At 43.6% G+C, this 23499-nt stretch overlaps 1 protein-coding gene across 1 annotated transcript in view; it reads left to right on the top strand.

The window, feature by feature from the left end:
* The first annotated feature begins 4581 nt into the window (after positions 1–4581).
* The window catches only part of NXPH1 (neurexophilin 1), a 283763-nt gene continuing 264845 nt past the window's right edge, over positions 4582–23499 (top strand). The window contains exons 1-2 of the mRNA XM_037019902.2: positions 4582–5667; positions 6532–6695. Of these exons, the coding sequence (XP_036875797.1) occupies positions 6642–6695 (54 nt within the window). The 5' untranslated portion in view covers positions 4582–5667; positions 6532–6641. The remainder of the gene's footprint in view (positions 5668–6531; positions 6696–23499) is intronic.

The following is a 23499-nucleotide window of genomic DNA, read 5'->3' as shown; positions in this document are numbered from 1 at the left end:
AATCACTAGGGAAACAGTAGGATAATGTAAATAAAACTCATGGTTTAGTTCCTAGCATGTGTCTGGCACTCAGTAAAAGGTAGTTATTGTTATCCTATTGAAAACTGTGGAGCATTGAGAAATTACTACTAGTTTAATATCAAATTTGATGTGAGACCATTTTGCTTTGCATTTTATCAAAAGCATTTTATTATTAGAGCTGGAAGAAGAGAAAATTGTAATGTTGTGACTTTTATGGCATAAACCTTGAAGTTAATTATGGGGAAATCTGGTATGTTGTTTTCACTAATTTAATGTTAAAAAGGGAAACTGACAGGGCTGTTGCATCCCTATGATATCTTTTATTTAAAAATTGTCTCATCTAAGACATTCTTACCCTTATAATATTTGAGTGGAAACAGCCATTTGTTCCCTTCGTATATAAATTCTCATTTTAAACTTCTGTTTTCATATTGCCAAATCAGGACAACAGCTAGAAAAACATGTATGTTTCAAAAAAGCCATGTACTTTAGGTTATGGAGATGAAATATGCATTTGCAAACCTGTTTTTGGTTTTCAGTTAACCAAAGAGCTTTCAGCCTTTGTCCTCATAATTTCTTCTGTCTCTGTGTGGTTCTGAGTCCCAGTGTTCTTTGTGACTGAAGGCATATACTGTCTTTTGCTTTGTTAACAGAACATTGGTTGTCAAGTTCTTTGTCTTTAATGATTCTCCTTTAGAGAACTGTCAATTAATAATCCCTGGAGGGACCACTGTGAACAATTTCTGTAATTATATTATAATGCAAAAGTTTGCTTAGTCACAGTTTTTAAAAGTTTTAATTATGATTTTTGGGTGATGACCCCAGTCTTCCCATCTTTTACATTCAACTGTCTTTTTAATGCTGCCTTTCTTCAGTTTCTCTTACTGTGTTCATTCTCTTTCTAAAGTTTGTATATGCAATTAAAACTGCCCTAACTTTGAGAACCCTCTGTCTTCACCTAGCAGAATAAATGAAATATGGATACAAAAACTGAGCATATAAATTACCTCTAAAAATGAAGATGTGTTCTACATAAAGCTTTTTGATTCCTTTTAATTTTTTTTCTAATTCCAGAGCTTGATGGCTATTTTTTCTCTCTAGTCCAGTGATCTTGTTATTAAAGCATTCTTATAAAAGTAATTTAGCACACATGCCTCATAGTTATTAACCAAGTTTTACTACATTCAAATACTAAATGACTTTGCAAATGATCCTTCCTTCTACTAGCAAAATAGCTTGAGGTGTGAAGGGACAAGGGGATTTCTTAGTTGTCCTGAGTGACATTTAAGAATTCTATGGAAGTAGTAGAAATGGCTTTGGGTCTTTTAAGCAAATACTCATAAGTATAATAAGGATGTCACTCTGAGGGCAGATTCTTATAAATCAATGACATTAAAAACATGCAGAACAATATATATGAAAAATGATATAATTAATACAAAAGAGTCAACCTTTGACTTAGAAGAAAGGTTATGAGGAGGGCAGAGAAAAAATGTACTAAAAGGCCTTGGCTCAAACCTAAAAACACACTTCACTTAAAATCTTTGATTTGAAAATTACAATGCAGTATACACAATTGTTATTTGTGAAGCAGCTAAGTTTTTTAAACTAGAGGTGACTCCACATTTAATCATACAAAAGTACAGTAAAGGAATTTTAGAACTGGAAGGCACTTTAGACATCAGCTAACTCTTACTTCCTCTTTACGTGGGGGAGGGTTCTGAAGCCAGAGGAATCTTCAGGTACTTGTCCAAGGTCATACAACATGCAAATACCAGGTTATACTAGGGTCAAGGCAGAAGAATAATTAATGCTTTATAAGTTTTTTTTTTTTTGGCACTCTTAGGGAATAAATACAGTATAGTTACTATGTACAAAGTGATATAGTTTGTCCTGAAGCTTAAGCAAGACCACAGCTGGGTGCTTCGTAACAATTGATTTTCTGTTTTTACTGGGATTTCGGGTAAAAGATGACTTTTATGAATTTTAAGACAGGTTCATTTTAGGACAGAGTTTTATAGAACTCAAAGTTAATCTCTTTATTTCACTCCTCTCCCACCTGCAAGGTAATTCAAACTTTCAACTCCTGCCTTTCTTCCCCTCATCAGAAAAAAAGATTAATACAAATGAGCCAAACCAAATCAACCAAAACAGCTAATTAGAGTTAACAGAATTATCAGTATATTTCAGATGAATTCTAATTTTAATTTCTTCTGGGTTTAATTATCAGGAAAATTATTTAATATTATTCTTTCTTTTTGAGGTCAGCCTATTTTAATTATTTTAAAAAATATATTTATTGGAAAGAAATATATATTGCTTTATACTATTCATTTCTGATTGGATTTCACTTGGAGAAAGTGGTTATAATTCATGCTAAGTTTATATCTCTATTAAGTTGCATCACATACAAAATTTAGAGAATGATTTCTGAAAGGATTCTCACCATAAGTAACATCTGAAAAAATTGACATGAATGCTATATTCCTTAAAGATAATCACACTTCTGTTCTATTCCAGTAAGGTTGATTGTGAATGTAGTCCAAGAGTGAGTTTTAGAGTAGGGTAATACTTTAAATGGAAGAGTATTCTTTAAGGAGAGCCATGTCCTTTTTTGTTTTTACTTTTAAAGCTAATGATAGGAAGGAAAGAGGGTGAATGAACCACCTCCCCTCCCCCATATTGTGTTACTAATATTGGAGAGGTTTAGCAGATACAGTGGTAAGTTGTTTTTTTTTTGTTGTTAAGGTATTATTGATATACACTCTTATGAAGGTTTCACATGAAAAACAATGTGATTACTACATTCACCCATATTATCAAGTCCCCCCCCACCATACCCCATTGCAGTCATTGTTCATCAGTGTAGTAAGATGCCACAGAGTCCACAGTAGTAAGTTGTGCAGTGTTACTTGACTTAGTGCCCTATTCTGATTGAGTACTACAGGAAATGAAAAATCCTGCAAAGATACAAAAAATGATACTCCACTGCTGCTTTATATCCCAGGCCAAGTGTCTCATTGTATCCTGTAAGAGCTGAATGTCTGGGCAGAAGGTCTTAGGTCATTACCATAAAAAGCTCTTTGGCACCCTGTGTCACAGAATAAAGTGTCAGAACAGTTCCCATTACTAGGTGCCTGTGGTGCTTTTCTTAAATAATCAGCCCCATTCAGACCTTGTGAAGGTCCTTGATCATCTTTCTATTTCACAAGCAGTAATTTTTTAAGGCTAAATGGCACTAGAGACAGATGTTTTGAACTAAGGTTTACAAAAAGACTTTGGTATATCCCAAAGCTGGACTGATTCTCTTTTTTCCCAAAGGTCAGTTACAAGTTCGGTTCTGACAGCATTGTACTTGGGCATCTGGGTAAGAGGCAGGCAGCATTCACTCCAGCTCCACATTCCAGTCTGAGAGGGCCTGGGAGCTCAATATGAGTGGGAATTGATTTAAGAACAGCCTCCTGAATCCCAGAGTATGGAATCAGACAAAGCTTCCCATGCCCCACTTCAACCCTTCAACCTTGGATATGGGTACCCTAAAACTTTTATTTTTCTTCTTTAAACTTTTTAAGATCAGGAAAAACCTGGTAAGTGAAGATAGCAGAAGATAATGTTGCAACTATGCTATATATAAATGTGTATTTTATCTAAAGTGCATTTTCAGAGTACCGCTTAGAAAATGTGCTTGACTGCCTTACTCTGCATATGCCCCCAATGAATTCCAAGCGGTCACAGCAGCAGAGAACAACTTTTGAGATTAGAAGAGTTTGCTCTTAAAAGTGCTATTTTTAACTGGAAGGGAGAGTGTAGGCCTGAGAGTGTCTGGCAGGTATGTCCTACAGTGGCCATCTAAATTGAAGGTCTAATTCCAGGAGAAGGTCTCAGGGGGTCTCCTCTTGGGTTTGCCTCAGAAAAGGGTGGTTTTCCTGATTGTTACTGCTACTTTGCGGGGTGAAGATGGGATTACCAGTGTTCCCCAGGGGAACTCAACCTGTGGTGGCCCAGTTCCTCTTGAATCAAATTGTCATCATGTAGAGCACAATTCCAGGGCAGGCTCTGGCGAAGGGCACGTTTGGAGACCTAAAAGGAGAGGTAGAGGTAAGAGAAATGCCCTTGGCGACGTTTAGACTTTGCACCAAGTCTGGGCAAGTTGAGGAAGCGCTGGTGGCCCCGCCAGCACCGGAAGGGCCGGGTTCTAGAATCTTCCCGATATGGGCGAAGCTGGCCTGAGGCTCCTACGCTGGAGAGGAAAGGGAGGAAAAAAAGACAAGGGTTGACAGGGAATGGCAAAGATGAATGAGAAAGGTACTGAGAAATAGAGGCAAGGGAGAGATTGAGAAAAACAGAGAAAGATGGCGAGAGAGACGGAAGAGGCCAAGACTGGGAGATACTGGTTAAGTAGGAGGTGTCATGAACGAGGGAGGTGAGCTTTGGAAGCATCCTCAGTCTATCCCCTCCGCCACCGGACCGCCCCCTGTCCCACTTCTCCTCTCACGGCCCGGCCCGCGGCGAGGAGTCGAGCGCGCAAGGTCGCCCAGTCCTCTCGGCTGTCGCCTGCTGAATGGCTGGCGGTCCTCAGCGCCCCGCCTCGGGACCCACAGCCACAGGTCCGTGGCACCCGGCGTCCGCGGCCGAAGAGTGTAGGGGTGCCTGGCACCCTCCTGCGCCCATCCGCGCCCTACGCACCGCCCCATTACGCTCTCTGGCACTTCTCTGCGGGTCGCTGTCCTCCTCGCGCCCCCCGGGGAGGGGGCGCTGCGGCCGCCAGTGATACCGCAGGAGCCACCTGTCCCTGCGGGCCCGGCCCCACGGGAGCCTGAGAGCGGGATCTATTTACCAGGGGTATTAATTAGTCCCTGAAGAATCGTTCACCCAAGTGCCAGTGTAATTGCCAGTGTCGGGAAGGTGGGTGCGCCCAGCGGCGGACCTGCGGAGAAAGCACCACCGTGTCGGCGCCCCAGTCCCGGGAGCACTCCAAAGCGTCCCCCAGTGGTGGGGCAGGACAACGGACAGAGCCTATGACTCCGCCCGGGAGTGGCCCCCTGCCTCCCCAGGGTCTCGGGTGGAGGTAGGGCTGCTCCGTGAGCAGGGAGCCTCCAGGTTCTTGCCACCTCACCCCTCCCTCAGAAACTCGGACTGCTTGTGGCCTTTTTTCTTCTGAAAGGCCAGTGTCTTATCTCTCAAGTTCAAGTTGCAAGGACTTGCCCAGTCTCCTCCCCTTGAGTCATTCCGACCATCCTTCGGCAGCTTCGGGAAGCAGGGAGACCTGGGCTGTCCGTCCCAGAGCCCGCGCTTGCAGTCCCGATCCGTCCGGCGCAGCAGCCCGGCGCCTTCGCTCTCTCCGTCCCTCTCTCCCTCCCTTTTTTTCTTCTCTTTCTTCTACTTCCTCTTCCCTCTCTTGCCTCCGAAGTTTCCTGCACCGTGAATCCAGCTGTGCCAAGCCCAGGCTTTTTCGGAACCATTCCTGAGCGCGACTGGGCACTGGGAAGGCGACTCCGCCGAGGCTGGGCTAGGCAGTCCGAGCATGGAGATGAAACGCCAGGGAGGGAATGTCCGGGGCGCCGGAGACGCCAGGCCCGAGTAGCTCCTCCATGGAGCCTGCCCAGAGCGGTCCCTGCTCGCCGGATTCGCTCCCAGTCCTGGGCGGTACGTACCCCGTGCTTCCACAGTCCGGAAGGGATACCTTAGGTCGGGGTTGTGGGGCATCAAGAAGGGGCGGCCGGCAGAGCCATTGGTTGGGGGACAGAGTGCGCCTGGCGTTGACCCTCACAGACCCGAGCGGGCTTCCACTCTAGAAGTTAGCGACTGTTAGTGCCTCTTGGTTCGAAAAAAGTAGTGCCAGAGATATATGTGTATGTGTGTGTATCTCTGTTTGGGTTGGGAGCTCGAATGGGTAAACTGAGCCCGGCTTTCCTGTACGTAAATTGCATGCCCTCTCCCCACCCCCACCCCTACGAATATGTGGCGATACCGGCACCTAATTCTGGCCAGCTCTACCTACCCCTTCCTCTTCCCGCGCCCCCCTCTCTCAACCTCTTTCGCTCGCTCTGCCTTTCTCTTTCTCTCCATTTCTCTCTGCTGGTGTGTACGTGTGCGAGCACTGCCAGGGCTGGCGAAGAACCAGCTGCCGCCTTTAGTCCGAGCCGCCCGGCCATCAAACACTAGGGCAGGTCTCACTGCCAGAGACGCTTGGGCTGCGAACCAGCTTGCACGCGGCTCTGTGAGCCCTGCCGCGTCCTGTCTGCACCGCCCGGGGACTCGCACCCGAGGAGCGCAGGGCGCAAGGAGCCCCTCATCCTACCACCCTTCTGCCCTCCTGCCTGTGGACCGCGCGCTGGCTAGTTTCAGGCGCTGGATTTACTCGCTTTTCAATTTTTCCTATCCTCCCACCCCCCGCAACCCCGGGTGTTTTGGTCCACCCCTCCCCGCTACGACCCCCTTTCCCTTCTTGGTCGCCAAGCCTAACCTTGCCCGCGTGGTCATGGGATGTCTAATTTCATTTGTATCTAGGCTGCTGAGAGCGCTCCTTGCTCTGTAAAGTGGATGTCAGGTGGATCTATGTTTTTGAAGGAACAAAGACTCAGCGAAGGTTCCGCCGAGGAAGTTTGAGACGCGGGAGGATGCAGGCTGCGTGCTGGTACGTGCTTCTCCTCCTGCAGCCCACCGTCTACTTGGTAAGTTGCTGTGGATCCCGTGCCCTGGCAAAAACACCCTGGCCGCGAGGCCAGGCAACTGGACGCGTGCGGGAGGAGGGTGAGACCGCCAGTTCAGCGAGAGCAGCGTTCCTAGCGACTGTGTTCGAGCAACTTTGGCAAGCTCATCTCTGGGTCCCTGCGGGATTTTCCGGGGTTGCCACCCCCATTTCCTGCTCCCGTCCCCCATCTCCTGCGCGTGATTCTGAACACCTTCTAGGGCGCCCTAGATACCCAGAAACCTAGGAGATAGTGGGACGGGATGCTTTGGGGGAGAGGGCAAAGAGAAAGGGTGGAAAGACATGGAACTCTCATTAGTTCATCCACAGAGTTTAAACGAAAGGAAATGCAGGGGGAGAATAGGAAGCACGAATTTGCCCAACTCTGTGACTTTGAAAGTGAGTCCGTTCACTCAGCCCCCACAGTTTGCAGGTGTGACACATAAAGTGCAGGTGACTTTGTTCTACTTGTGTGGTTCGGACAGGACGATTTCCACTATCAGATAAGAGCACCACAAACGGTCAGTGTATCGGCTGGCTCTTCTTTCCTCTCCTCCCAGTCTCTCCTTTCCACCAAATAACTGAACCCAAGTTCCAGTGCCCAGCCCCCTACTAGGGAATGGCAGACCTTGTCCTTAGGGAGGGAATACTAAGCAAAGCCGGGGCCCAAGTTTTCAGGGGTCTGGAATTTGCACACTGTTGGAAGGGGGTAGGGAGTGATGCGCTTTGTTATGGTAGCTGTGGATTCGTAGCTGTGGGTACCGCGCAAGAGTCAGGACAGTGCAGTTTCTCGGGTCTGGCTTCAGGGAGGGCCAGGGGACAACCGCACCCTGTTGGTGAAGTTGTGCTCAGTGCACTGACCCTCTCAGTCTGTCTCTGGGCTGCAGGAGCGCACTGGGGGCTCAGTGTGTTCTAAGAGCGATGAGTGCTGGGCCGGCCCGAGCTCTCAGATGAGGCTCGATAAACCGGATGGGAGTGCGGTGCCGTCGCTCAATCCCAAGGGCTTCAGAATTCACCAGCCTGAGAGCAAAAGGGACGCCATTCCTGCAGTTGAAAGCATTTCCCAGCCGTTGCTCTGATGCATGTAACTGCGGAGCTGCTGGTTGTGTGAACTCTGTGTATGTTAATGAGTGCGTATGTATACGTGTGTGTGAATATGTATGTGACGGTTGTGTGTGTTTAACGGGTTTCAGCTTCAACCCGAGAACCCTTAGTGTCGTTCTTTGCACCTTTTATCGCCTGACCAAAGCATCTGTGGACGCCAGAGGGCGCCGCGCGCCAGTGTCCTCGCCAACAGGACACCTTGGGGTAAACAGGTGAAAGCCGGGGCAGCCAATCCAAAAGAACAGCCTTTCGGACTCTTGTCACTGAAGTCTGTGCTTTCCCCTGCTGGAACGCAGACGGAATGCAAAAAGTGACCTTCCTATTCCCCATCTTAAAGCATTCTGGCCTCCATCTGTGTCCAGTAAAACCCCTGACATTGGGAGCCCAAAGACAAAGGGCAGAAAGTTTGGCAGGGGAAATAGGGAAATTGTAAACTGAAAGAAGGGGGAGGGACGGCAAAGTGAACGCTACAGGGGGAAAATATTAACAATTCCCTTGCCCACAGAAACCACCTGCCTCTCTCTCTCTGCATACCTTCACGCATGACCTGAACCTCGGGACCTTTCTTATGTCCTTGGACTGTGCTCACACACCACAAAGGCCAAGGCTCGCATAGCTGTGGTGCAGTTTACTGCTTGGAGCAAGTATTTCGATAGTCTGGAAAATAATCTATCAAAAGCAGAAGTGAAATCAATACATTGTGTTAAATTTTAAATGTGTTTGTTGGCAGTTAAACCGTTTTCTACTCATTACAACAACAGTGCTGGATTTATTCTAATGCGCTGCGTTCTCAGCAACAAGCGCATTAATTCTCCTTTAATTGTAAACTGGGAGCATTTGAAAACCATTCAGTGTGCAAATTATGCTGATTCAATTACCGTTTAGTTACAGACTTCATTACCTGAATGCCTTTTGGCAATACGGAGAAAGGAGACAATTTTTTCAATTTCACTCAAAAAAATACGAAATGTGAACAATAAAATAGAGGAGACGATTTAGAAGTCCATTCTTTTCTCTCCGATCTAAAGTTGTTTTGTATGTCAGGTGTTAAACACCACATGCACCACAAAAACAAAGGCTGGTGGCTGTGACCTAAGGTAGCATTTCCAAGAATTGTAATCTCTTGGCTATTTGCCAGCAAGAATCCTGAAATGTTTTCCTGGAGGAACAGGACGCTGGTTTTTACCACTGAAAAGAATTTAGGAGAGTGAATTGGGCAGCCAGGACAGGTTGGTTCAAGGCAAGCAAAGAAGTAGAGCACCTTGATTCAAGCTCTAGGGCAATGAAACAGACCAAGAAGTAGTCAAAGCTTCTTTTTCCATCTATTTTATTAAACACTGGATACTGTAACTTATTTTATCACTTATTTGTAGCTCCGCCCTGGAACATCCCAGACCTTTGCAAGAAATTACAATAGATGCATGCAGGTTGTCAGCAGCTGCTTCAAGTTACACTCCAAGGAGGTAGGCAGGAATGGCAAAATCATTTTATTTTATTTTCTCTCCCCTTGAATGGACATACAACAGAGAGGAGCTTAATGAGTGATTTTTCTGTCTTTATGAGCTCACCCCACAAGCCAAGTGACAGGGACACTCCTTTTATGCATTGTCTCCTAGCTGATACCACAGTGCACCTTTCCCTTTAAGCACCTGGAATCCCATTTATGTTTCCCAAGAAGTAGTCACCACATCATATCCAAAGAGCAAGATTTGTTTAGATTTCTTCTATGGAAAAATATTTAGGCTTCTGTTTATAGAGAAATATCTTAAATGCTCCCAAATTTAGGAAGAATTTTAAATGAAAAACAACTGTATCCAGCAGATGGATGCTCCATACTTAAGCCACAGTTTCCTGTCTCTATTTGTGTTATTTTCAAAGTATGTTTTTGGCCCAGGGTTTTTGAATGCCTGTTCTGGGTTGGGGATTTTGAGTCTTATCATGCTTATTGAGAGATGGGTTTGTCCTGTTTCAAACCGGAAGCTTATTTTAGTACTGCAGTGGGGCTTAATAAGAAATGTGTCCAGAAAGTTACCTTCTGAAACATTAGCTAGTATACTCAACAATCACCACAGGTCTAATCCAGCCATAAATGTGGGGAAGTGGGAAACCATTTTTTAAAAATAAAAGTAAGGAGATCTGTTCACTGAATGCTGTGTATTGCAGATTAAAAATCTGAATTAGGCAGGAGAAGAACCTGTAGTGTACCAATACTTGTTAAAAATAAAAAAGTCCTGCAATCTTTATTATGTCGATTCAGGACCAATTCCAGGATATTTTCAGTATGATATAATGGGGTAATAGGACTGTAGCATTGTAACTGAATTGAAACACAAACTGGATAAACTAGGGAAATGTGGTTTTTGACTGAATAATGGGGGTCCATTGCTGAGTTAATCTCAGTGGATCAAGCTGAAGGCTAGGCCTGAGCACACACGGAGAACACTTCCCAGCAGAAAGCAGAGGCATTCTGTTGGGGGGTTTACCTGTGGCAATTTTCAGAGTCAGGAATTGAGTCTAATGACTGTTCCCTGGACATGTCAACAAAAAAGTTAACCAGAAAGTGAGTCCAGAGAATTGCACAAAGGTTGAATGGTGATGTGTTCAGTCACATACTCACAATGCTACTTTAATAAGAAGAGGCCCCTCACCCTCTAATTTAGGTCTCATCAGTTGTGTTAGGAATTGAAGTCGCTAATAATCTAGTTGCTTTTTAAACCAGTATAGTCAAGAATTGAATATTCTTTTTAACCTTGGGCTTAAAAAACATTTGAGTCATCTTTTCCCTTGGATTTAAGGTATCCTTAAAATGTGAATTCCACACCAATTATTTACTGTAGATTAAAAGGGTAATTTATATATCCACGGAATACTACCTCTGCACTGTTAGAAGCCAGACCGTTGGGTGAATTCCATTCATTATGAAAGTGGCTGTTAAGAAATGTGGGAGCTGAGGAAAAAGTAGCAGGAGAGACCATCAATGTCTACTCTTTGGACTAGGTATGTTATTTCTCATCCTTTGAAAATCAAGACAGCTGCCCACTGAAAATTTTAATCTATTTGTGCTTATCCTGAAAAGAAAAGTGCATAAACTACATAACAATGGCTGTTCAGTGTTCTCTATTAATGCCAGTTCTGGGAGACAGTTCTGTAAATTTTCCAAGCCCATAGCATTTCCTGACTATTCAACCCTAGATCAGCCTTTCTGATACAGGATTAAGCCTGGATTTGTGAAGGAGCCTGTGCCCCCGCAGCACAATGTGTGAACTCAGCAGTCCCAAGACAAATTCCAGGGCTCCATGAGAGAAGTCGCTGTTCTTTCAGGCATTTTCCTGAAATGTCTAACTCTCCACTGACTAGGAAAAAAAAAAAAAGCAGCTCCCTGGGTGTGTAGGAAGCGCTTGGGTGGGTCACCCTCCTGCCTCAGTCCAGGAGGATTATCATGTTCTGGGGCCTTCTAGTGAAAGCTTCAGGGAAACTGCCTTTAGTATTAGGAGAGAACCAGAATCACTCCAACTTTTTTAGCAGTATTTTCCCGGAAAGCCATTAAGTTTGTGGCTTCTCTTTGTGAGAAGTTGATTTCTATTTGGCTTTGAATTGTTGACGGGCTATTTCCTCCTTAATGAAAGTGTTGTCTGGGTGAAAAATATATTGGGTGGTAGGGAAATTGGTTGATGATTTTTTTTTGAGATAGGTGCCCAGTGTCCTACTTTTCTATCCAAGGGAAGATTGCCTACAGACTACAGAAATTGACAGCATTGTCCAGGTAATAAACACTGTGGACAATATTTTCAAAAGGGCATTTGAGTGATGAAAGCATTTGGATATTGCTTTTTCAAATAAGCCATTTTCTGTCTTGGGTTTTTTGATTTTGTAGAGGGTGGGGGAGAAGGGGCCACACAGTGGCAAAGGGATGCCCTCCCTGTTTTAGTCTAGTCCTGAAATACCAAGGTGCTTGTCAGCTTCTCTTGAAATTCCAAGGCCTAAAGAGCCCTCAGTGCGGTTAGCTGTCGCGGCGTTGATACTGAGTGTTAAAAAGGAATCCCCGGAATGAGGATTAACACTCTCCTCGCACTCCTCTGCCCGCAAGGCGAACCCATGAAAGCTCTCAAAGTTTGCCTGCAATCAGGTGAGATAGGACGCGTGCATTCTTTCTGATTTTTTTAAAAACGAAGTGCCTAGTTTTTATTCGATTCAGTAAAGTTTCCTTAAAGCAGCCACGTCCTTCAAGAGCCTCAGATCTCCTTCTAAGACTTTTAACAGTCCTCGCCATTTTAATTAACCGAGGGAGGCGGGCGAGCCAGCCGGCCAGCGCCGTCGGGTCCGCGGTTCCGGGGAGCCTCCGGGTGGCTGCCTGGTCTGCTCTCTCGCCTACCCCTACTTTCTCTTCGCCACAGTTCGTCTGGTCCTGACGCGTTTTCAGAAGTTGTGGTCTTGATTTATACGTTACTCAAGCTCTGGCCCAGCTCTTTTTCTCTGTGTCAGCACTAACCCCTCCCGGAGGTTTGTAAACACCGCGCGCACACATTTTTTTCTGCTGCCGACTGGCATGTTGACGACTCCGCTTGAAGGAATGTGACAATAAAGCGGGAAACCAAAGCTTGGCAAGCACTTAATCAAGGATAAAAAGGTTCCGCTGTAAGGATGTCACTCAATTTATTGTGAAAGTCGAATGAATTACGTTTAATGAAAGTACTCCCCAGATGAATATTACCAGCAATTTCCTGAGTTGGCTCTGTCAGCTCGAGATGAGGAAATGCCAACTCAGATCAGAAAAGAGCGCCCATCTCAATTACTATGCAAGCTTTCCAAGAGCGGCTTTTTATTGAGATGATATATATTGGCGGCTTCTTCAAGCCCCTCTGCAGCCCAGGAACGCGTTTGAGGTTTTCCAAGTTTTCCGTCTGCCCTCGAGGGTTTGCTAGCTGTTATCTTAAATTCTGATGAACTCTCCGCGTTTCTATAAACAGTCTCCTCTGTAAACCGCTTTCCCTAGTGTATTTGTTTACTACAGATGTGTGTGTGTTTGGGGGGGGAGGAGTGGGGAGGAGCGATTTTCCTAGCTCTGGTGCCCTTTGTTATAGAAAGTTCCTTTGGCGTCCACTCTGGGGTCGCGGACCCTGGAAAGCGAGGAGTTTGAATAGAGTGCGCAGTGGGGTTGCAGGAGCAGCAAGAGTACAACACGTGCCTTTCCGGAGGCGGCTGGCGAAAAGACCTCTCCAGTTTCTATTAATAAGGATATTTCACTAGTTCAAGCCGGAAGTACGATGGGGAGTGGGATACACTGGCCGCAGTCAGTGCGCATCGCCTCATCTGCATAAGAATGGAGACCCAAAAGGCGTCTCTATTACTGTTTCTTTCTTTCACAGTAAGACAAATTGCTGCTTCGAAAAACTGAGTGTTTCCTTAGAAACTGGCTCTTGGGGGCTCCGCGCGTCCCTGCTGAACCTGTCTCCGGCTGGGCCTCGCCCGTTACCCCCGCCACCCTAATGCATGCTGACCGAGGAATCTAGGCAGCGGCCGCGAAGAGCGCACGGGGAGATTGGGCGCCCTAACTCCACCGGAGGGAGGGGTCATCCTCCGGACACATCCCGCCCTATGTCTCAGACCCTATCGGTTAATTTTAAAGGCCATTTTAAGTCGTCTTTTACAGTTAGGAGCGATAAACTTTCTTCGACGTAGGCGTCATACCCTGGACTCCGAAACGCTGTCCTCTGACCGAAGCCGCGGATTGGTCGGGTCTGGGGAAGTTTTCCAGCCGGAGTAGCTGCCGCCGCAGCTGCGCGCTCCATTGTCTGCTTTCAGCCTTAGGTGACCTTAAGCAATCCCAGGTGGTTTCTGACAACACAGGTACAGCCCTCTGGCGTCTGGACCCCAAGACCTCACACCAAAGCGTTGGGGAACTCTTGGTCGACGCCGCCGGGATTCCTCGGCAGGCAGGACTGCAGCCGTTTTCGGGAGGGAGGCAGAGAGAGCACCGAGACTGAGGAGGGCGGTGACGCGCGGTTGGGCTTCGCCGGGGCCAGCAGAGTGATCCTTCAGGACCACGGACAGCGCCACAGGCTCCTCCCCGCCTGCTGTCCGCCGCACGGCCTCGCTCCCCCGCCGCGGTGCAGGCTCTGTCCTTAAAGCACAGTTGATGCTTTACGCAGACGCCTCCCTGCCACCCAGTCCTGACTGTAACGATCCGCCTCCCCATCCCAGTCATTCAGGGGCTCTGCGCTGGGATCGCTAGGTGCCCAGTGTTTCCCGCGGTCAGAATTTCCTGTTTGCACCCCTTCTCCGCCCCCCTCCGTGGTTGCAGCGTCACGTGATTATCAGAGTTTATCGTCGGCTCCCCTACTTTCCCCTACACTGCTCTTATTCCCCTGCGCAGTTCGTTACTCTACTCGTCGCAAACAGAAACGTGGATCGCGGAACATAGGGCTAGCTGTGTCTTTAGCAATGTAAGTCTCATTTGACAGTCAAGGAAAGTGAGGTACGGAGAGGGGAATCAATTTTATCGCAAGTGTCAAACTAAGTGGGAGAAGTGACTCCGGCCTATCTCCCATCTGCGGGGAACACAGCTAGAGCCACCAGGATGCCCTCCTGGGTCAGGCGCCTTTAAAAAGCGGCAAGGGTGGGGTTAGGGCGGGGAGTCCTAATTACTTTGAATTTCTAAAGGCGAAGTAATTATTCACGGGGAACAGGACGCACTACAGCCAGGGCAAGAGAATCGATATATTTGCCATCAAAAGTGCCTGGTTCGCCTTTAATGCAGACGAATTGGGATGCAGCCTCATTATTTTCCATGTGGTTAAGTTCCCCAGCGTGGGACCTGGTACAGCGTGGAATCTATCATCATTAAACTCCGAGGGGGTGGGGGAAATTTCCTCTTATTTACTAATCCCCCCTACGCTCCCCCTAACCCCCGCCCCGCATCCCCCAAACACACACACAGCCGTTGTTCCTCCCTTTCCCCTCCCCTCGCCCTCCTGCACCGGCTGCTGTGGCACCCCGTCGCTCCCCCACTCCCGGGGGGCCTCTGAGCACGCTAAAGCGGACACCGCGGTCATTTAAAGTGTGCACGGTTCCTCCTCGGTGCCGGTCACACGGTTGACTTGGTCCAGAACTAAGCCGGAGAATACCGAGCATTGGCGCTAGGGGTTCTCTGTATAAAAGGAGAAGGTTGGCTGGGAAGTTCTGTCCCTTTCTCTTGCCTTAGTGTGAATCCTTTCAGGACACCCGCTTCTACAAATCCCCGCAGTATGAAAGGCGCAGAGGTCTGGCAGCACCCTGAGTGAGAAGCCAGTTTGGAGAAAGGAAAGCCCGCGGGAGAATGAATCTGGAGATGAAGAGAGGTCGTTAATTGAGTAGGACGGAAAGGGAAGGGAAGGTCTAGGCGCAATGTCTCCAGAGTATTCTAGAAGACCCGGGTGAGACCAGCGTTCTTTCGTCCACTGGCGAGATGCTGGCCTTTTGCCGGTGGGCCAGCCTTCTGCAGTTTTCCAGGACCAGGAAGGGGCTCCTCTTCTACCCGCTGAAATCGCGGACCTGTTCAGGTGCTTCCCTACCGGGTTGAACATCTTTGTACCATTTCTCCTCCCTTGGAAAGCCCGCAGTCTCTGGCACAGTTTTTTCCCACTCAAACAAACTTCGAAGTTTCTGGGATAAAACTTGTACTCCCGTGCAGTTGTATTCACCGTTTCCTGCAATGCCGTAGTTCTTTTGGTCAACTGAGGTGTTTGTGTTCCAGTGTGTGTGTGTCTGTGTGTGCATTTTTGAGTGTCTGGCTTTCATCTGGCATGCCCCTCCCTAATTACAGCAGATCAATGGCTGCAGAGAAGATAGGGTGTGGCATTAAAAAAACTCATCCTCCTTAATTGCAGTAAGATTATCATAGCTCTAACACTTCTAATAACATTAATAAGAACAAAATTTAAAATTGTGGACTTCCAGGTGGTAAAGTAGAAATAATACCCTTCTCCCCTTGGATTTTATTTTCCTCAGAGCCCAGCCTGTATTGTGATACCTGAACGTCTCTGTTTCTTTGCTGTCAGACACAGCCAGCAAACACAATACCAGATTGTATGATCTTCTGGCATCATTTCCTTTCACCATCTTCAGTTTTAGAGGCTTTATAATTAAATTCTGTGAGATATATATGTAACATACATCCAATGGAGAGCCTTTTTATGTTTATGTAGCATGCTGAGAAAGGAAAATAAGAAAGTGCTTATATTGAAGTAATAAGCCTGTTTGATATTAACAGAAATGTCCTTTTACTTTTCTCAAGTCTGAAAGACTGTCTCTGTGAGGCCAGACCCCACAGTTATACCTTTTAAAGGAGAGATCCCAATAAAGTGAAAAAGACAATTGTTACCTTGTACCAACTAGTGGAACAAAAGCCCACTAAGGCTAGCCCCTCACTGGAAATGTACACTAGGCTTAGATAGCAAAACTGCAGCCTGAAACAGGAAGTTGTGCAGGAAGACCTAACTGGAAACAGCTGCAAGGCCCTATGTTTTTTTGCCTCTCCCTGCCTCTAAACCACCACAAAGCACATATTTATACACAGTGTAACAGAACCTTCCAGAGTCAACACAAAGACATCATGCTGCATATCAGTAGGAATTTTAATATAATTGAAAGTCACAGATTAATAGGAAAAGGCACAAATTTCCCTCTGTAAGATAAGTTATTGCTAGAAAAATTATGATCGAAAGACTTGAAGAAAATTTCCTAGCTTAGAAGAGGCTTTTACATACACACATAAAACACACACATACGTACACACACAGAAGAGTGAGACTGAATATACATGTGTACATACACTCTTTAAAGGATTCCATGGGAAATTATAGTGGGGTATTCTTTTGGTTTCATAAATTGTTGGCCTTGAGATTCCAAGTTGGGTTTGACAATACCATTTCCTTGATAGGAATCTGGTACCTGACACTGTATTTTCATTTATAGAATGAAGGCAGTTTTGGTACAGAGGAGCTACTGTCATGATAGCTGGAATTTTAATTACATATATATACTCCATCCTCTCAACCGAACTTTAGAATGTGATTCTTCTCCTTGTAACCTTGTAGCTGAATGTTATTAGATGCCCACAGGTATATAAAACAGCTTATATAAAATTAATGGACTGCTTTACATTCACAATCTGTAACTTGTGAAGCCCTTGTAAAATATCACATCTATTTAAAATAGGAAGAATATAAAATCAGTTTGGGTGTGCAATCAGTAGTTGTAAATGATTCGGTGAAATATTTGATTATATTGAGTGGGTTTGACAATGTGATGGAAATTTATTGTCCATCTTTGTGGACTGATATGCTAATCATAAGGCTGTCTATTCTTTTATGTACTTAACCAGTTTTGAAAGTGATTGTAAGATTCCAAGGTAACATCTATGTGTATAATCAAAATTTTAGGAAGGACTCATTTATTGACTTACCAGATTACAAAGAGACCTTTGGATCACTATGAAGTCATATATGAGAAAGAAAAAAATACTCCAACATTGTTTTATTATCTTGTTTAAAATGATTCAGTAATATATTTATTAGAGTTCTATATTCTGAATATTTTATATTCATTTTTGAAGAAGAAAGTGGATAGAAGTTTTAATCTAGTATCAAATTTATAAAAATGAGACTTTCTGAATGCAGTGAAATTTTAAAAATAAAAGTCTTCTTGTTTTCCATAAATGTGGAAATGGCAAAATTTGGAAAAATTGGAGGTCCTCATTTTTTTCTTCCTTCAAACATATGTTGAAGACTAGATTTCTCTTTATTCTGTTACTTGGTTATGGATCTCTAAGACATGCCATAAATCCCACTCTGAATTTCTTTTTTCCCTTACTGTGCATTTTCATTTGGGGAATGAGGAAACTTTTTTCTTACCTTATTGAACTGAGAATTATGTATGTCCAAAAACCACAGTGACGTTTTCAAAACTTTGTTCCTCCTATATCACTCAATGATTACCTAGAATAGTCATACTCTTTTTTTTTCTCCTATCATGTTAATGTCTTCTCTAAATAAGAAAAAATGTCCTAACTTACCAACTGGCTACTACATTGCTGATGCTGCTCCACACTTGGAGGAATACTCTTAAAAACATGGGCTAGATTACATGAGATCCATACTTTCTATTTGATAAGTGTTCACGAAAAATGCCATAATTAATCCCAGGTTTGATTCCAAAAACCTATTTGTAGAATGATGAGTTGTGGTTTGTTATTGGAGCAGCCGTGGTGTTGTAGTAGGGCTGACTACATGATCTCTGAAGTTGAAAATATAATATGCCTTTGCTAACATTATCTTTTCCAGTTATTTGTGAATAGCTTCCTTGCACCAGGGCACCATCATTTATTGTTTTACAGAATTAAATATAGAGAAAGATGCAAACCACTGCATATGAAGTTATTCATGCATAGTCAGTGTAGTATTTCTCTGGTCTTGACATGAAATTTAATTGCTATTGATGTGGCTGTTTTGCAGAATATGGCAGACTTTTTGCCTCTTTCAAAAGAAATATGTAATTGAATGATGAGTTCCTCATGTTAGATTTTCAGCCTTATTTCTTTTGGTTTAACAGAGTTATGAACAGCTGTACCAAAGAAGCAGCCACAATCTCCAGCCATTATCAAACTAATGCAGATCCATCATCAGCACATATGAGCCGAGCTACCACTTTTGGATCTGCAGCTCTGCTCTCATGCTGTAATGTTCTGGAGTGTGGAAGCATTAAAAGTGAATGATTTGGCCTGAGATGTTTAATCCTGCCTTGCATTCTGGACTGAAGTCCTTCACAATTAGAATGGATCTAATTAATGTGTGGCCAGATGTATTTGCATATCTCTCAGATAGATAGATTCCCCTCCACCAGGTTCCTTGAACAAATGGTGAAAAGAATGCAAGACTTTAAAGGCAAATCCGCTGGCTAAAAGATGACTGATGTCCTACCAGAGACTACTATTTTCAGCTAGATAGATAATGTCATGGCACCATGCAAGTGTCCACACTGAATTCATGATAGAAATAACAATCGTAATGGTGAGAAAGTGATTGACTTCTTGACTCCACTGAGGACCTGGCCACAGGAGGGAGAAAACAGGACCCTTTTCATTCTTCCCAGAACATCTCTCTCCCTCTCAGATCCCTCATTTCAATTCTTAAGAGAAGCAGCATTGAGGAAAACTTGTTAGGAGAAAAGAGGGGAAGAGAATGGCAAAGAATTTTCTTAATTCTGTGATCTGGAGCAAACTTTTAACCTTTCAGATCTCAGTTTCCTTACATGTAAAATGAGGCTAACAATACTTCCTACCTCATCGAATTATTATTGAGAATTAACTGAGTTAACATGTTATAAAGAGCTTAGAAAGGTGCCTGGCACTTAACAATGGTGAACGAAAAGAAAAGTCCTGTTACCCTTTAGAGAGAAAGGTTTCTGGGCCAGGTTCCCATGCCCCCAGCATGGGCCTTACAGGGATGAAATGCAGGGGCAAACTCTTCCCTAGGACCATTCTACCTTTTGTTTCCCTGGTTGATTGTTGTTTGGTTGCTCTATGCTGCTCAGAAAGCCATATGTACTTAAAGTGAACAGTAACCATTGTGACTAAAGCCAGAAGAAAATGGCCATTTCTACAACAACTAGTCAAATGTTTATAGAAAGGAGCTAAGTCATTGACAGGCCCAATGAACAGATAGCCTAACTGAGATGAGAATTTTTGTGAAGTTTTAATTTTAGGTGGCAAACATTATGAATATTTATTAGGTTCTGATTTAAAAATTGACTAATTTGTGAACAGTATTTGTTTTTAATGATTTTTAACACTTGAAATTCTCTTAAAAGTTGTATAAAACATAATCAAATGTAGAACCCACTGAGTTTTAAAGACTTTGGCCAGGGAATACATGCTGATTTTCTTCATCAAAGTTTATTCTAGCTGAGTGCCTGGATGTGGCTTAGCCTTAACTCCCCAGAAGTACTAGATGAATAGTTTTCTGGGATGAGAGCCATAGTACCCTGCTCCTGTGCTCCTCAAAAATCTCCCGTGTGACACCAGATGCCTCCTTCTAAGGCATTACCCCAGGTACCCAAGATTTCCTTAAACTATTTTGTGTTTTGGATTTGATATGAGAGTGGGGAAGGTGTGGAGATGACTGTAAAGGATAAAATGTTCTACCTTCTGGTTTACACCATGAGCCAAGCACCATCCACGACTTTAGAGTGGATTTTTTTCATTTAGTTCCCTTAATATTCCTATGAGATGATAAGCACTTATTAAAATCAGTAAGGAACTGCTGCTATCATGAGTATTAATATGGTCATCTAGTCATATCAGTAATAAAACCCCATTTTATAGATGAGGAAATTAAGCCATTCAGAGTATGTGTGTCTAGTGCAAGGTGGCAAGATTCTATACCAGGCAATGTAAGTCTTGAGGCAGTGCTTTCAATTAGTGCACCATATTACACCTGTGTGTGTGTGTGTCTGTGTCTGTGTGTGTGTCTGTGTACATGCATGGGCACACATAATGCCGGGGAAGAGTGAGTCTCATTTAAAATACTTTTTGAAAGAAGTAACTGTTACTTTCCACTTTAATGAGTACTCCTTAATTACTCGTTGGCAGGCCTTACTTGGGTAACGAGGCTGTGCATTCAATCGCTGTTGGTGCTACTGTGACTTCATAGTTTTGTTAGATGTAGTTGTTATTCTTAATGGGCCTTCCATCAAATGGAGGCTACGAGGGTAACAAATGCAGGCTTAACAGTAATAGTTGTGCCTCCAGCTTGTGCTGATGGTGCGTGGGACACAGTCTCTTTAGGAAGTCTGCATCTAGTGACCTGACTGATAGGAAGAATGATCCCTGGGCCTCAGGGTAAGGTGATAAGTGAGACTGGGGCACAAAGTACAGTCCTCAGGAGTCATCTGTGGTGGAGTTTAAAATGATCCATAACATTGGTACCTCTCCTATCAAACCACACACCTGTTCTTTGAATTATTTGCCATGTCCAGGCAGGAGGAGGTGGGAAGAGGAGAATAGTATTTATTTGTAAGGAAATAATCACATGTAAGATGTGTAGACTCTAGTTTCTCCCATGTCATTTGTGCTCATGAGTTCTGGGTTTCTTACAGCTTACCAGATGTAAAGGAGAGTTGTAAATCCATATGCTTTTAAAAGTAAAATCTTTGCACAGTGATACAAACTAACTTTAAAATACCTGCTTATAGTCAAAATAGTCCCAAACGTGAAGCTAGCTTAGCATAGTTGTTTTTATTGTAGTCTGGATATGTGATTTAAAAAATAAAATAGAAAAATGCTCACACAATATTTTATAGAATTACTCAGTTGATGTTGGGTTTAGGAATTTTTCTACTTCTGAAGAATAAAAGTGTATCCAAGATGCTGCTGCTCACAGTAAAGTCCTCTGGCATGTGATGATGGAGGAGAGCATGGCATCATTTCAGTCTTGTACTACATCTGACCTTGGGAGAGCTTAGTTATGCCTTGGGGCAAAAAATTAAATGTTCCATTTTGCAGCAGTATCATCTTTCACCTTTATGTGGATTTAAAAATGTAAATAAAATTGCTTTCTGCAAATGGTATACATGAAGGTCATATTCATATTCTCTGCAAGAATTCAAAATGCCATTTGACCCATCATTGGCTCAATAGATAATAATGCATTCTATTAGTTTCTAGTAATCTACTTTTTAAGCATTTTATGACCCAATATTTTTATGCCTACTTCCTCATTTGTGAAATAAGAAATCAGAAATAAACCTCTTAGCACTTCATTGTAGATTTATTTATAGAATATGTGCTTTCAACTTTGAACTTTCACAAATGCCAAATCTTCCCACAATACATTTCCTTAGTTATAAAAGTGGTCTGGCTGAAAAATCTTCAATGAGAAAGAAACATGGTTTGAAGAATTTTGAGGGCTCAAGCTTATTCCGATTATTATCTGTGTTCCTTTTGCTTATTAGCTTCCTTGTAGATCAGTCAGAAAATGGGATTTGGGGACCCTAATAACAGAGTGCAACCAATGGACCTAGAAAGTAAAGTAACTGCTCTTCTCTCTGAGAGAGAGGGTATTTGAATTCTTTCCATTAAAATTTGAATAATAAAGCCCTGATAGTTCCTTGTATTTAATTGTCATGATTTTGATCACTAATGACTTTTGATTGCTTCTTAGGGAGGCACCTGTCAGCCGTCTCTGATGCACAGATGGCTTTATCAGCAGCAGTAGGAGTTTCTTTTTCTTACTAATCTTGAACTGAACAAATTATTTTGGGAAGATGAGAAGGCCAATGTCATTCCAAATTTTCCTGTCTTTGGGAGATTATTTTATTTTTGAGTGACGAGTTGAGATGATTATGTTTCAAAAGCTTCCAGTGGTTTTTTTAAATTCTAAAGAGTATTAGTACTCTCTCTGAATAGATACATAACGAATATTCACTGACCAAGGTTTTAAGATTAAGATGATAATATACCCCTGTTTGCTTAGGGCAGTCCTGCGTTATGCCTATTGGCTATATAAAAAATAACCTCTTTTATTTTCAAAAGTGACTTGGTGTGGAATATAAATTACATGGTCATCTTTGTATAACTCAATATTCAAATGACTGACTGAGAGACTGACTCTATAAGGCTTTATGAAGGCTTATGATCATGAAAGACTGTTCAACCGCCAAAAAGAGCATTTCCATCTCTCTTTTAGGCTCATTTTCTCATGAGGCATTCAGGTTCCTCATGGATTTGGGTAACCTGGGTCTACTACTGTGATGTGCTTCATGGAATATATCCCATGCTATTCATTTAAAAATATGGTAGTTTTAAAATTAAATATTGTGCATTCCACAGTCATGGGAAAAGTTCATAGAGGACTGGTCAGACAAGGTCCTGCAGGGCTTGGTGAAACTGCTTTGGTGCAGGGCTCAGAAACTGAACTTTGCCAGAGCTTCTAGATTTAACACTCAGAGAGATTTGCTCTACTCAGAATATCATTTTGATAATGCCCTTTTCCTGTAAGTAGAATATCTGAAACATTATTCAGAACATACTCTTTTAAATATGGTAGCACCAGAGAGTCCAATTTAGTAATCAAGACCTTAAACACACACACACACACACACACACACACACACACACACACACACACACACACACACACACACACACACACACACACACACACACAGAGCTTTGGGGTTACTTCATAAGACGCTATGGCAGACCAGAGTTAAGAGATCTCTTCTTCTGTTTTGTGTCTGCCTATTCTTGAAACTGGTGAGTGTGCATCACTTTGCTTGCTTCTCTGAATCCCTGTTTTCTGAACTGATAAACCCATTCCATCTTTAATTCTTCCTGCAAATGTTGTACTCTCACTGATGTTAACTTCAAACAGCTGCTCCTTTGGACCTTCTGACTATTCTTCTGTTCCTATTTTTTTGTTGATTTCATTAGGTCCCCTGAAGGCATTCTCTTCTCTCTTAATATCTTGGTTCTTGATAGCCAAGAACTTCACTGACACCCTTAGCTCTTCATCATATTCTACATCTTCCTTTTTTAGGGCTCTGCAAGGTCTCGAGACTAGGAATGTGATTATGCCATGTTGATTTAATAGGTTTCTTTTTCACACCTCTACTCAGATGTTATTCATGATGGGTAATTCAAGCAATTA

This window comes from Manis javanica, chromosome 6 (genome assembly GCF_040802235.1).
Source record: "Manis javanica isolate MJ-LG chromosome 6, MJ_LKY, whole genome shotgun sequence".
NCBI classification, from domain to species: domain Eukaryota; kingdom Metazoa; phylum Chordata; class Mammalia; order Pholidota; family Manidae; genus Manis; species Manis javanica.
The sequence above is the reverse complement of the archived record's forward strand: the minus strand, read 5'-3'. Positions and strand labels throughout refer to the sequence as shown.